Source organism: Dipodomys merriami, unplaced genomic scaffold (assembly GCF_024711535.1).
Source record: "Dipodomys merriami isolate MVZ:Mamm:240054 unplaced genomic scaffold, mDipMer1.0.p SCAF_3, whole genome shotgun sequence".
Taxonomy (NCBI): domain Eukaryota; kingdom Metazoa; phylum Chordata; class Mammalia; order Rodentia; family Heteromyidae; genus Dipodomys; species Dipodomys merriami.
In genome coordinates, this window is record NW_027204492.1 from 107,637,679 (window position 1) to 107,653,174 (window position 15,496).

General features: G+C 38.4%; 1 protein-coding gene across 1 annotated transcript in view; it reads right to left on the minus strand.

Moving 5' to 3' along the window:
- The window catches only part of Phex (phosphate regulating endopeptidase X-linked), a 210,286-nt gene that overhangs the window by 67,800 nt on the left and 126,990 nt on the right, over window positions 1-15,496 (minus strand). The window contains exon 13 of the mRNA XM_070040718.1: window positions 5,734-5,811. Coding sequence (XP_069896819.1) covers window positions 5,734-5,811 — 78 coding nt within the window. The remainder of the gene's footprint in view (window positions 1-5,733; window positions 5,812-15,496) is intronic.

Below are 15,496 nucleotides of genomic sequence, written 5' to 3' on the forward strand. Positions count from 1 at the left end.
AGTCCAAGTATAAATGATTCTATAGGGCTGGGAAGATGGCTTAATGTTAGAGTGTTTGCCTAGCATGCATGAAGCCCTGGGTTCAATTCTTCAGTACCACATAAACAGAAAAAGCCAGATGTGGCACTGTGGCTCAAGTGGTAGAGAGCTAGCCTTGAGCAAAAGAAGCTCAGGGACAGTGCCCAGGCCCTGAGTTCAAGCCCCCGGACTGGCAAAAAAAAATTAAAAATAAAAGATTCTATAAATAAACATTCTATCTACCACACCCATGAAAATGATCATGAGGAGCAAAACTCAAAGTTAACCAGTTACAATTTGCCACAGATTGTCTATTTAGAAGGATTTTATCTTGTTTTAATTATTTAATTGAGGATATTTGTTCTTAGATTTGTTTAATTGCTCTAGGCTACTAGTCTAATGGAAATCACAAGTAATGGGACACAAATCTTACAATTTTCCCAGAGATAGATTAAGTCTTTGGGAGTAGGGAGGGACTGGTCACTGCTATTCTCTTATGATGGATAGGAGCAGAGCTAAAGAGATTATGGAGCTGGACACAGCCCTACAGTCCAAATCATTTGGCTCCTATTTCAATGTAATTTGCATTGATCCTATGAGGAAGTCTGGTGATTCCACTGAATGAGAACAGAAAAGAAGAATCAGGAATGGCTTAGAATCAATTATCAAATCCTGATATGGCTTACTTAATGAAATACCTGCTGCTGTTAAAGGTAACAGAGGCTACAGAAGACAATGATAAAGCACTATGTTAGCTGTAAAGAACAGGATAAAACCCTATGCAACTATAAATTGCAGCTATAGAGAAATGGAGAAAAACAAAACACCATACTCTAATGAAAGTATGTGGCACCATGTTCACGTACCAATATTGCCATTATCATTTTGTTCCTTTTCTCTATTTCCCAAATTTTCTGCCATGTGATAATATTTTGATGCCCTCAAATAGTTCAAAAGGCCCTGGTATGAGAAGAAAACTTTAAGCCCAACAATTTGGGGAAAGTTCAGTTTGTTGTACAAACAAAGACCAAAATCAAGGGGCATGACTATTTTATAAAAACAGCTCCAATCTCCAAATACATTAAATTCTACATGGGACAATAATTAGCTCAAAAGCCTCTTGTCCTTTCTGTTACTGGAGAAAATCTAGGTCAAGTTGATAATTACTTTCAATCAATTCCATCTCTTGACCTTTCCATTGAGTGACCTTTGGGGAAACTAAGTGAGGGCTCTCGTGTCATTTCCTAGGAACTGCTTTCCATATTATACAATTCATGGGCATCAGGATTTCTCTTCTGAGAAATCGTCTCCTGGATGCCAAGCACCAAATGCCACAGAGTAAATGATGACCTGGTTATTAGTGTCTTTGCTCACAAAGGCGAGGAACACAGAATAAGAGCAGAACAAAAAGGTATGTGCAACTTCTCTGTAAAAAGAGATTCCATACGCTAGTAGAAATAGAGGTCCCAAGACACTTCTCTTTTTTTCTGAGAAAAGAGAGCTGTCATTTTCTTTTAACTACAAAGCACATTTGATTTCTGTCAACAGTTTATGTGGTTTATTTTATTTTATTTTCTTGTAAAGATGCTTCTTGGTTCACTTAAATGTGTTCAAAGATACCCAGAGATATATCCAAATACATGTTATGTTAAGCACCAAAAGAAGTTTCAGAATGCTTTATGAAATCCAGATTTTATATCTATATATTCCCTTAAATAACAGAGCAAGCCAAAAGATGTGTGAGTTAAAGTATGTGTTGGTGTGCATGTGTACAAACACATATATATTAGTGACATTCATAATGTTTAAACAATCCCCCCCCAAAAAACAATACCCAGAGTTGGTATACCATGGAAAATGAATCTCTCAAAGCAGATATATAAGGGTGATTGACAACACCAAGCCAACACACCAGTACCAAAATCACGCATCTTGTTTCCACGCTGGAGGGTGAGGTCTTAGTGTGCTCTGACTAGTGAAGTATTCAACATGGTGGCAAGTGTGAGAGTTGAATAAGCCTGATTAGAAGGTTGGGGATTTCTGGATACCCCATCTCCAGGGTCTACTCTTGGCTCCCCATTCCAGTCACTTAAAAGAACTGAAAAATTATTCTAATATTTTAACAACTTCTTTTTCTGGAGCATTCCATCCAAACATCACACTATTAAACAGTGGCATTCTCTATTATATGCACACACACACACACACACCACAAAAGAGTCCATTGGCTACAGTAGACCAAGACCCAAGAGAATAGAATAGAATATGAACTCACATTATACCTACAGACTTTTATATGCATACCTAAATAAGTGTGTGTACCTGATTGGGTGGTTATTTACTTATAATCACTCAGCTATGTGCTTACTTTCTACTTTGTTCAATAACGTTGAGAGCTAGGAATTGGAAAACTCCTATTTCCCAGCTTCCTTTGACAACTAACTGTCTTCCTGGCACTGAGGAAAATCAGCCAGTGCCAGGAGGGAAGGGATCAGGGTTACTACTCTCTTCCCCACCCCAAACTTTTTCTTCTGACAATGACTCTGGAAGAATCCTGAGCTTCTCCTCCATAGCCCAGCTCTAGAGTGTCATTTCTTCCTCTGCTCTCCTAAACAAAGTATCATCACCACATCTCTCTGTGTCCAGATGCCCAGGGAGAGTAGCTGCTGGCTGAAGTTATCCATCTCTGATTATTTCACCTACCCCTTTTTGCCTTCCAACCTATTTCCTATGTTAAATCCCTCTGTTTGATATGCCTAATGTTTTTTACTCTCCTAGTTCATACATAATCTTTTCAGAATTGGTTTAAACTCGCTCTTGAGTCTGTTTCCATGAAGGATTGTTCTGTATAAGGCTAATTTATTTATTTTTCTTTATTAGCCCAGGCTGGTCTCAAACTCATGGTCTTCCAGCCTAAGTCCTCCTCGTTACCAGTGTGCATCATCAAGGCTGGCTAGAATAAAAACTGGCTAGTCTCTACCTTTTAAGGCTAACTGACGAGCTTTCCTTCATACTGAGGTGGGTTCAAATAAAAGGCTTTCCTTCCTTGCTCTTTTCCAAGTCTACATAAATGAGTTATTCAGAAATGCTTTGAACAGTATCTCAGTTTACCCTGATATCCTCAGAGGGGAGAAAAATCTGTGATTCCTTTTCACTTTGGCCTCTCAATTATCTTTCATTTGCTCCTATCTCCATAGGAACCAAACTCCAGCTTGCAACCTTTCTCCCTAACCTTCATCTGTCCAGCTCCTAATCTGTCTCCTCTTTCCTTTCTGTACTTGAACCTGACAAATCATATCCTTACCTAGGTCAAATGCAAGCTGCTTTTCATTATAATAGCCTCTCATGCTCAGAACTCTTACTACCAGAAATTTCCTATAGGTCCTATGGGCAGTCCTTATCTACATGCTTTTTAAAACTGAAAACATTGTCCCATTGTGTACAGATGATACTTTAATCCTTTTGCTATTAACCTTGGTGACATTGAGTCTATCACATCATCCTTTACCCTATTTTTGAGTTAGGATTTTTATTCATTGTCTTTATCAGTTTATAAACAAATGTCTTTTCACTTGGTGGATTTGGATTTTGCTCCATTGTGGTTTTTTTTTAAACTGTTAGAAAGTCTTGGGTGTAATTGTGTCTGCTTTGGCAAGAGTCAAATGAAAGCTATTTCTTCACAGAAGTATTTAAAAATCTTGGTATCTCATGGCTGCAGTTCAGGCCCTGGAGAAATGAAGAAAACATATCCGACAGTACATCGCATTTGGCTCTGGTTTCTTTTCACAGAAGATAGTGCATTCAGTGAGGCCTTAAATCTGAGGCTCTCAAACTCGAACAGCAGCAGACTGCCAACAAAACTTGATCAACTAAACATTGTGAACAAGCCCCGAAAGCAACCTGATTGGATTAAATCTTGGGACTGTTCCATCTATAGAGCCTTTTAAATCAATTTAAGGGACCTGGATACTGCATGAGTTAATTCATGATGACTTTCCCAAACCAAAATCATCTATCATGACTGCGAATTGAGGATGTCAGAGCTAACGTTTGTATTGATGCTTATGTGCCAGAGCCAGCTCTAAGCACATTAAATATGTTACTTGATCCCCACAACAATCCTCTATGGAAGGGATCTCCTCATTTATCAGAAACTGAGACACAGGGAGGATACACAATGTATCCAAGGTCCCACATGTAGTAAGTAGCAGCTGGGGATTTCAGACCAAGTGTTCTGACTCCACGATGCATATTTATTACCACTGCCCCAAAGTGCCTCTCAAAAATTGTTCTTCCATATCCTGACTTGTAATATTTCCTAATCACGTGTAATTATTCAGCTTGTCCTTAAGTACTTTTTATGTTGGTGATCTTGACCTTAGAAGCAACAGTTCTCACAAACTACCATTTATTCTCTCTTTTTTGTATTTATTTACTTTTAACGTCTTTAAGTAGTTATGTGAAGGGGTTTCAATTCAACAAATCAGTTTATGAGTACAATTAGCCCCTACATTGAGTGCTAGCCTTGAGCTTTTTTGCCCAAGGTTAGCACTCTGCCCCTTGACGTAAGACACAGCTCCACTTCTTTTTTGTTTGTTTGTTTTGGGTAGTTAATTTGAGGTAAAGGTCTCACAGAGATTCTTGCCCAGGCTGGCTTCAAACCTAGATTCTCAGACCTCAGCCTCTTGAGTAGCTAAGATTACCAGCACTGGCCCAGTACAATACATCTTGAACAATGTCATCGTTTCAAACTTATTTTCTATCTGAGCAACTGGATCACTATTTTCAGAGGCCATATCTTAGCATTCAGTACAGAAAGTTTTAAATATTTCCTCATATTTATATAATCTGTATGTATGTGTGTGTGTGCATGCATGTGCATGTGCGCATGCATGTGAAATTCTGGTGCTTATCCACAAAGCTAGAACTGCTTGCAGATAGACTACTTCTCTAGCCACAATTTCAAGAAAGGGCTACATCTCCAAACCATTAAAATAATTTCAGAAGACTATGTTTTTAAAGAAAGTCCAGTGACTGGTCAAAAAAATACTGAGTTTTTCTATGAGGAAGAAAAATTCTTCTTCAGAACTATTTATAAGAAAGGAAATGGTAGCTGTAATTAGAAAGGCTTGTAATAAATATATCTCTTGTAAGATATATGCATCAAAATATTGGAATAAAAAAGAATTATTACTACTCCATTATTACTGTAAATATATAATCCAACTGAAAATAAATTAGAAAGTCATAGGTATGTGGATTTAATTTGCCAAAATAGTCATAAAGTTTAATGAAGTTAACTCTCAGCAAGCAGATTTATTACTAGTCACATAATTTGAATATGGAAAATAAAAAAGTATGTAACAACAAATATGAGGATCAGGATCCTAAATAACGATCAGAACATTATTATCAGAACTAACTGTAAGATACTCAATTTGGTTAATTCTTTCCTTTATGACCCATTAGGCCAAAGCCAATTCCATTCACTTTATAGTACCTATTCAACTATGCATTCTTTCTGCTACATCCTTTATTTTAAATCTGCCCTAAATCTTTGATATGTCTGGCATATTCAGGCTCATAGATAGCCAAGGAATTAATCAAAAGTTGGTACTTTCTGGCATCACCAGGTTTAATTGCTTGGACTCGGGTTAGTAAAAAGGCAAAAGGCCAGTAAAACTTGCCAAAAAATACCATAAATTTAGCACTTACTGCTTTGAGGTCTTCATTGACATGAGTATCATTCATTATAAACTCAGGATAGCCAACTTTTGCCAAAACAGCTCTTGCCTATAAAAAAGGAAAAAAGAAAAATGATGTCAGAGTATCCATACTTAAATCATTAATAATCACAAGAGAAAGGAATGCAATCTTCATCAGAATACTATCAATATTGAATTATTTACTGTAAACAGACTATTGTAAAGGACAGTGGGAAAAGATAGCTTCTATCATCAATGTAATAAAATGGAATGAATGTAACAAATAACTAACATAAAAAAGTTTTAATAGAAACAGACAAAATTGCTATGAAGTCCAGAATTCTTCTGAAGAAGAATTTTTCTTCCTCATAGAAAAAATTTCCTCAAGGAGAAAATGCAAGCCTTAGAGAATAGTTAGCATTTGAAAATGAGGAGAAAGAACATTGCAGAAAAGGCAAAATACAGAGAAGATAATTGTGAACATATATCTGATAAAGAGTTAATACCCAAAATGTATAATAAACTCAACTCAATATAAAGAATGCACAGTAACTTGATTTAAAAAATATACAAAAGATCTAAAAACATTTCAGAACAGGCAACATATATGTCAAGCAGGTTTATGAAAAACTGTCTCAACATCACTATCAGGAAATGCATATTAAAGTGACAATAAGCTATTACCATAGCCCTGCAACAATGGCTACTATATTTCTTTTAAAGAAAGAAAGACATGTTGGTAATGATGCTGAATGAAAATTAATAGACAATGTAGAAAAAAGTATGGAAAGTCTCAAAAAATTAAAATTAGAACTACCATATGATCCAGCAACCCTATTCTTGAGTGTTTATCCAAAGGAAATGAAATTAGCTTGCTAAAGACTTGTATACCTCATGTTTATTTTAGCACAACTCACAGTGGCCAAGGAATGCAAGCAATACAAGTGCCCACACATGGCGCCTGGATCAAGGAAATGTAACACAATGGAATACTATTCAGCCTCTAAAAGGCAGACATGCTGTCCTTTGCGCGCGCGCACACACACACACACACACACACACACACACACACACACACACACACACACACACACACAGCTAGAGGAGCATTAGGCTAAGTGTCCATCAACTGTAAATGATAATGAAAATGGAGAGAGAGAGGAGAATGAGATGGAATAATATACAGTCATAAAAAAATCAAATCCCATCATTTGCAGATGTGGAATATGGCTGGAATTGGAGGACAGTAACCCAAAGCTTACCCTTAACATAACGCCTAATTAAGTTAGGTGAAATAAGCCAGATACAGAGAGAGAAGTGTCATAAGATCTCACTTATTTGTGAAATCTTAAAAAAAATTCCAATGTAAAAATAGAAAGGACAATGATGGCTAAAAGGGACTAAGAACTTGGAAGATATTTTTTAAATGACAAAAATTTCAGTTAGGGGGCTGGGAAGGTGGCTCAATGGTAGAGCGCTTGCCTTGCATGCCTGAGGCCCTGGGTTCCATTCCTCAGCACCACATAAGCAAAAAGAAAAAAGCGGAAGTGGCGCTGTGGCTCAAGTGGTAGAGCACTAGCCTTAAGCTGAAGAGCTGAGGGACAGCGCCCAGGCCCAGAGTTCAGGCCCCACGACTGGACCCCCCAAAAAAATTCAGTTAGGCAAGGGGAATAAGTTAAGATCTATTTACAATATGGTGGCCATAGCTAATAGCAGCATATTGTGTACTTGAAAGTTGCTAAGACAGTAAACTGTTCTTGCCCTCTCCCCAAATTATAAATATGTGAGGCAAGACATATGCTAATTAGCTGAACTTAACTATTCTACAATGTATACATATATCAGAATTTTCTGGTCTACATTGTAAATGCATAAAACATTCTTATCATTTAAATAAATAGGAAAAAAAAGATTTCAAGAAACATAGATTACAGAGATTCCTAAAGGCTACATTGATGAATCTTTATTTTTATAATTTTTAATTGTCTTTTTTTGTCTTTTTTTTTCCTTTGGTACTGGGAATTGAATCCAGGACATTACACTTGGTAGGCAAGCGCTTTGCCACTTAGCTACATCCCAGCCCGAACCTTTATTTTATGTTCTAACTAAGAAAGAGTTAAATAGCTTCAGCAGGAGAATAAAAGTAGATGAGTCATGCTTCAGGAGGATTATCTGTGCAGAATTTGTGAATGATGGCCAGGATGCTAGAAAGACTGGAACAAGGGGTCCTTTCTAATTTGAGATACATCATAACAGTACAACTGTCCTTTGAGTAGACAAAGGAACTAAATGTCTTGTGTGTTACAACACACAGGAAATGGATAAAGGAGGAAAAAATTACCTTAGGTACACATAAGGAGTCTTTTAAGAAGAAATGGGCAAACTGTGGCTCCAGAACCAATCTAGCCCTCCTCCTAAGACTGCTTTTTGTTTTTTTTTCCTACATAAAGCTGTGTCAGAACATAGCCATACTTAATTATTTACCTATTGCCTATGGCTGGTTTTGTGCAACAGCTTCTGTGCTTCCTAAAGTCTCAACTATTTTTATCTGGGACTTGGTAGGAAATATTTGCCAGCCTTTGTTTCACACAAACTTTCAAGTGCATGTGAAAAAAAAAATCTCTCTGTTCCCTCTTCGGATGCTAAGATTCATTAAAAGCAAAAGAACAGCTCTGGGATGGGTCAAAAGTGGGGTGGGGGTAGTGAGAATGGTGAAGGGGGTAACAATGATGAAGATGCACTGTATTCACACACTGCTTTGTTCAATGGAACCTCCTTTGTACAACTATTTAAAGAACACATCCCGAGGGTGTTGTGACCACCTGGTCAGATTTCTGCCCAGATCATCTAGGATGCCTCTTCTCACTCCTTTGCGTCCTCCCACCCAGCAGGTCTTTCCTAATGGTCAGCATCTGAAAGCCTAGTCTACACACAACAACAACTGATTGGCCAGCTGCCAGTGGCTCACACCTGTCATCCTAGCTACTCAGGAGGCTGAGATCTGAGGACTGATGTTCAAAGCCAGCCCAGGTAGGAAAGTCCATGACACTCTTACCTCAAATTAATCACCACAAAACCAGAAGTGGATCTGTGGCTCAAAGTAGTAGGATGCTAAGCTTGAGCTAAAGAGCTCAGGGACTATGGCCCAGGCCTGGAGTTCAAGTCCCACAACCAACAACAACTAAGAGTAACTGATTGGATGACCTATCCAATCTCTCCCTCCATACAAAGCAGCCCTTAGCTGATTACTAACTCTAGAAGGAAGGTTCAGTGTCTTTGTCTCAATTCAGGACTAGTTCAGAGCTATAAATTGTACTTCCAGATCTTCCCCTTCCCAAATAGGATCAGACAAGGACTGAGGTGTTCTGAACTCTCACCTTCCCTGGTCTCTTCCTTCTCTGCCTTAAGTCTCCTATTCCTTGGCTGGTTTCTCTTTGGAGTATTTGCTTGTCTATGAATCCTAATCTCCATAATCAGCTTCTAGATGCTGGAGCCCAAGAGTCCAGATAAGCCCAGACCCAAGCCCCACCGCAGAAATGCAAAACAATGACCTTTCCACACTGCTCTTGGTATTAAGTTTTCTCCTTGAGTCCTTTTCAATTTGCCTCATTCAAGCAATAAATAGAATAAGATGGTACATTTTCCTTATCTTCCTTCAGATAATTCTAATATTAAATATCAGCAGCAACCTGCAACTCAAAACTCAGAAAAGATTTTACAAGTACTGTAAGACATGGTCATAATGGGTTTTGCTGTTCCAAAGACTCAAATCCAGCACAGATCAAATTTTGCCTTTACAAACCTATGAGTTGCACACACTAAAAGCCTGATGTGACCCAGATAACAGATAACTAGAGGTTATAATTCTCCCCCCTACATCAAACAATATGTCATAATGTATACAAACTACCTCCCCCTGAAAATGTTCTATTATTTCCCTTGTTGGATTTAATTTTTCACTTTATTTTAGCAACTCACCACAAGTCATATGCATAACTTTAGCACATAAAGAGTTTCAGATAGTTCTCCTCCCCAGAAAATAGTAGACAAGCTGAGTCAACCACAATTGTTTTCCCAACACTGGCCTTTCTGGAACTTGATGGTGAATTATGCATTGTTTGCCAAACCTCACGCTCTGGGACCCCTGCTGTACTATGGATTCTCACAGAATATATTCCCTTCTGCATTAGATGTGAAGAACATGGAATTTTTTCTTCTAATTTACTCAGCATCACCATGACTTGAAGAGAATCAGAACAGAGATATAGAGAATCCCTATTTACTTCCTGAGGCTATATAGCGAAAATAAGGTAACAATACTAGAAGCAACATCATCAACATCTGTGCAAGGTATTTTATTTCCCCAATATGCATGGATGCCTTCATTCAAATTCAAAAGAGTTTGTTATCAATTCTGCATCATCTTAACCCATCCCAGTGTACATTTCCCCCTAAGAAGCTTAAGAATCAAATCTCTCAAAATCCCATGGAGAATGTCCCAGGTCAGATTATTAATAAGTAGTACTCATTGGTCCCTGGAAAGGTGGAAAATATAAAGATGCCATGTATTTGTTGTCAGAGCCATAGGTAGGTACCTCAGGTATCTGCAAACAGCAGATAATGTTTTGCCAGCAACTTCTTGGCATTCTCCTGGTAAGACTCCTTTAGAGTAGAGGTAGAAAAGATCATTAGCAGCCTCTGTGTTTCACTCCCCAGACTTACAGTGGTTGCATAACCCTCAAATTCCCTGTACTGAACACCTTCCTGGTTGATAGACTTGCAGGGACATGCATTTTTCTGTCTAAACCCCAAGCAAACAGCCATATCATCTTTAACCTTTTCATAATGGGAGGAGTAAAGCACCAATAGCCTGAGGACTTATTGAAGGGCAAAGTAGTAGTGAGGTAAGTCTGAAATCTATCTCCCCACTGGTTATATGGATAAGAAAGGAAGGCAAGTCCCCCTGCAAATACTGAGGACACAGTAGTAATGAATATTTAACAGATTGATATTATATCCTGTATGAAATACTTTCTAGGCTATTTGAGGCTGATCAAAACCTCAAGGGTTTTTTTTTTTATAACCAGTGCATGCGTTTCCATCCCTGATTCTCTGAAGACATCTGAAAAGGAACAGCTGGATAGCCCATTCAGTGAAGGAGACTTTACACAGCTATTGATCTCTTCTACCTCTGTGACTCACTTTTCCAAAGTAAATGTTGTCTAGTATCCCTCCAAAATCTCTGTTTCCTTTCTATTTTTACTATCAAGACCCCAATTCTGCTTAGGATAACAGATCCAACTAAAGATGGATGCATTACCAGCTTGCTCCACAGCTAGATTTGGCTATGAAGAAACTTTCACCAGTCATATATAATTCAAAATCTTTGTTGTATTTCTGAGGAGCTACTGAAACAAGGAGAGACTGGCATATGCTTCCTGCCTTTAGTCCAGGATTTCTCAGCCTCAACACTATAAGCATTCCTGTTGTTGGGGATGATGTTGTCAATTCTATATTTAGCACAATTTTTGGCTTCTATACACTAGATGCCAGTAACAACCCCTTCCAAAGTTGTGTCAACTAATAATGTCTGTAGATATTGCTAAATGTCCCCTGAAGGCAAAATCACCCCCAGTTGAGAACCTCTGCTGTAGCCTTTCTTCTTCCTTTCTGGAAGGCTGGCAGAGAAACTATCTTGTAACCACAAAGCAACAAACATGATGAAGAAATCTCCACGGTAAACATGGCAGAATGGAAAGCTGATGGCATCTGGCAGCTAATCCATTAACGTTGTCACTGGAGCCTCGAACAAATTTATAATAAAATGTGAATGACTAATAGCAATCTAATGTATTCACCCTGACAAATATCTGTTTCTAAAATGCCTGAAAAAATGGTTAGCATTATCAGGTCTGGACTCTCTCCCCATCCATTCCATAACACAAGGAACATAAACCATTTGCATGAGGCATTAGGCATTCTGTTTTACATTATGTGTAATTGAATGCAGACCTTGTCTACTCCCCTTTTCATCAAATGTAGTTTGAGAAAATTCGATACCTGACTCATAGTATTGTCTGGAAGAGTTCAGGATGGCATTGTACTTATGACACATTTTGATCCCTTGGTCCAGAATACAGGATGAACTGATGTAACTTGTAGATCATAAAGAGATAGTAGAAATACAAACTCTCTCAAAGACTCAGGATCACTGTTTTCTGCCTGCCTGGAGGGTCTTTTAGGGGAACTCAAGCCAGATACACCCTTAACCAAACCCCTGCAGTCTTCTGTGAAATAATATCTCTCTTTCATTATAGATCAAATTTCAAGGAGCCACACTTGTGATGAGGGAGAAAATGATAAGAAGGGAAACAGTGAAAGAAAAGCTATTAGGCAATGCTGTGGTCGGTGAAGAGAGGGTTGGATCTATAAGCTTACTGAAGCACAGTGGGAGATTTTCCTAGCAAAGCCAGACTCTGCACATGCCCAGAAAAACCCAGGTTTTTTTTTAGACACACACAGCCCTGCCACACACACACACACACACACACACACACACACATACACACACACAATAACTTAAGAGAGGTCTTCCAAGGTCTACCTCTAAAACTAGCCAAAGATATGCTAGAAAATCTAACTCTAATCCTAGCTACTCACAAGGCTGAGAACTAAGAATTGTGGCTCAAAGCCAGCCTGGGCAGAAAAGTCTGTGAGACTCTTACCTCCAAATAACCACCTACAAAGCAAAAGTGAAGCTGTGACTCAAAGTAGCAGAACACTAGCCTTGAGAGATTAAAAAAAAAAAACTCAAGGACAGCACCCAGGCCCTGAGTTCAAGCCCTATGACTGACAAAAATAATCTAACTCTAGGTTTTATTTACAAAAGATAAAAAGATTGTCTTTAGAATTCACCGCCCCGGTTTCTGTCTTCTTGTCCTTTCTTTCTTTCCTTTTCCTCCCAATACCTAGGTTTTCATAGAACATGCTTCTCTCAACATATCCAAGTTGGCATTTCTCTGGTAGTACACTGTGCTTTGGAGTCATCTCCTCCCTCCCTCTTCAGCCATCAAAACTATTATTCCATCAAGGCAGCTAATCCATTAGCTGTCATTGGGGCCTCAAACTAATTTATAATAAAATGTGAGTGACTAATAGCAATCTAATGCATTAACCCCGAGAAATAGCTATATTTAAAAGAGTAGTTTATTAGCCAAAGGGATAAATCTAATTGTAAGAGAGGTTTTTGCAGCTGAGAGAACTTTCTTTCTGGTGCTCATCAAATTAAGCAAATAGCCCATTCCACTTAATTACCATTGTGTTCCTCACACGGAACATAATGTCAAGCACAGAGCAAGTGATCAATGTGCAATAAATATTGATTCATATGTTGAGTAATTTTCTTGACAAAACCACTCTGACCAATGTCATCAACAGTATCAGAAAATACAGGAAATATTTTATATTTAGTCTTCAAATAGATAAAACTCCAATATATGGCCAGGTGTTGGTGGCTCACACCTGTAACCCTAGCTACTCAGGAGGCTGAGATCTGAGGAGCGCAGTTCAAAGCCAGCCCGGGTGGGAAAGTCCATGAGACTCTTATCTCCAATTAACCACCAGAAAACCAGTAATGGTACTGTGGCTTGAATAGTAGAATACTAGCCTTGAGCAAAAAAAATTGCTAAGAGACAGTGCCCAACCCCTGAGTTCAAGCCCCAGAACTGAGAAGGAAAGGTCTAATATATGATCAAGAGCATCACTTTGTACTACTCCTGTCAAGACACACATTTAAATATTAACTGATCTTACTACAAGAGGAAAAGAAGTAAAAAAACAAAGGGATTTTTCTGGAAAGTGGAACATGGTATAAAATTCATTGCAATTCATTCTTCATGACTAAGAAAATATCTATTTGGTTTCAGTTACATGCAGACAACTGTTGTTCACAAGTATTAAATTAAGTGGAAATTTCCAGAAATAACTTATGTTTACCATTATGTACCATTCAGAGTAGTATGCCAAAATCTTGAGCTGCCTTGTTCTGTCCTGCCATGGATATAAACCATCCCTAGTGTAACCTCTTTGAATAATTAACAGTTTAACAAAGTGAATATTAGGAAGTTGAAATATATCTTGACTGAGAGGGGTGAGGAGTTAACGAGAGGAGCATAGATGAATGGAGAGAAAAACGGTGGGCAAATGTAATCATGAAACTCAATGTTCATATGTGAAAATAGAACTAGGTAACTTGATGAGATGGAGTGAGGATGAGAGAAATCGAGGAGAATGATGGAAGGGATAACTCTGATCAAGATGCCTTGTATATCTAAGTAGATATGTTGAATTGAAACTCCTTTAGCCAGCACCAGTGGCGCATGCCTGAAATCCTAGCTACTCAGGAGGCTGAGATCTGAGGATCATGGTTCAAAGCCAGCCAGGGCAAGAAAGTCCTTGAGACTCTTATCTCCAATAAACCACGCAGAAAACTGGATGTGGTGCTATGGTTCAAGTGGCAGAGCGCTTGCCTTGAGTTGAAGAGCTGAGGGACAACACCCAAGCTCAGAGTTCAAGCCCCATGACTGACCAAAAAAAAACTCCTTTGTACAACTCTTTGAAGAAAATAATTAAGAAGAGGGACCATATTTAAAAATAAGAAATTAAGTGTCAGACAAGAAGTCTCTAAAGTAACCCTCAATAATCCATGCTTCCTGATAGTCATTCCTATGTAATGTTTTTCTATGAGGATAAGCTAGAATAAGACATTCTCTCTATTCTTTCATGGAAGCCAGCTAGTAAGCCAGGAGCAAAACATGAGAGAAATTTCCAGACTCAAAATTCCTTGTTAAACTGAAGACAACCCACAAGGAAGCAAATCCTGCTAATATCTACCCTGAGTGAGTTTTGAAGCAAATTCTTTATCAATCAAGTCTATGGATGATGTTCCAGTACTATGAGAAAATCTGGGCCAGAGAATCTAGATCCACCATATCTAAATCCCTAAGCCCACAGAAACTGTGAGATAATGGAAGACTGTTGTTCTAAACGGCTAGACTACAAGAGTGATCTGTTATGTCACAAGAAGAAAAGAGGGGAGACAGAGAATAAAAAAGAGCAGTCACCAAAAAAAGACAAGTAATTTTTTGATTGATCATGGGGCTTGAACTCATGGTCTGGGCGCTGTCCCTGAGCTCTTTTGCTCAAGGCTAGCTCTCTACCACTTTGAGCCACAGCTCTACTTCCAATTTTTAGGTGGTCAATTGAAGATAAGAGTCTCACCAGCTTTCAAGTCCAGGCTGGCTTTGAACTATGACCCTTTTATTTCAGCCTCCCGAGCAGCTAGGATTATAGGTGTGAGCCACCAGCACCTGGCAGAACAGTTAATTCTTGTGTTGACAACAGAGTATGTATAAAGCGCATATTATTTCTTTGAGGCAATAACTGTCACATGATCTTAAAAAAAAAACAATGAACAAGGATTGGGTGAGGGGGCGGGGGAGGATGGGAAGGGATGGGAAGGGGAAACAAAGGAGGAGGCTACAATGCTTGCTAAGAAATGTACTCATTATCTTGCCCATGTAATTGTAACCCCTCTGTACAGTATTTTCACAATAGAAAATAAAAAATGAACATTTAAAACATAATACATGATATGATTTAAGCTCTCAAGTTAGCCCTGTATTCCCAGAACTTTCTATGAAGTACAATACAACTTGGTAATGCTAAAAAAAAAAAAAAAAGAGGAAGAAAAACCAATATAATTGTGTTGTATT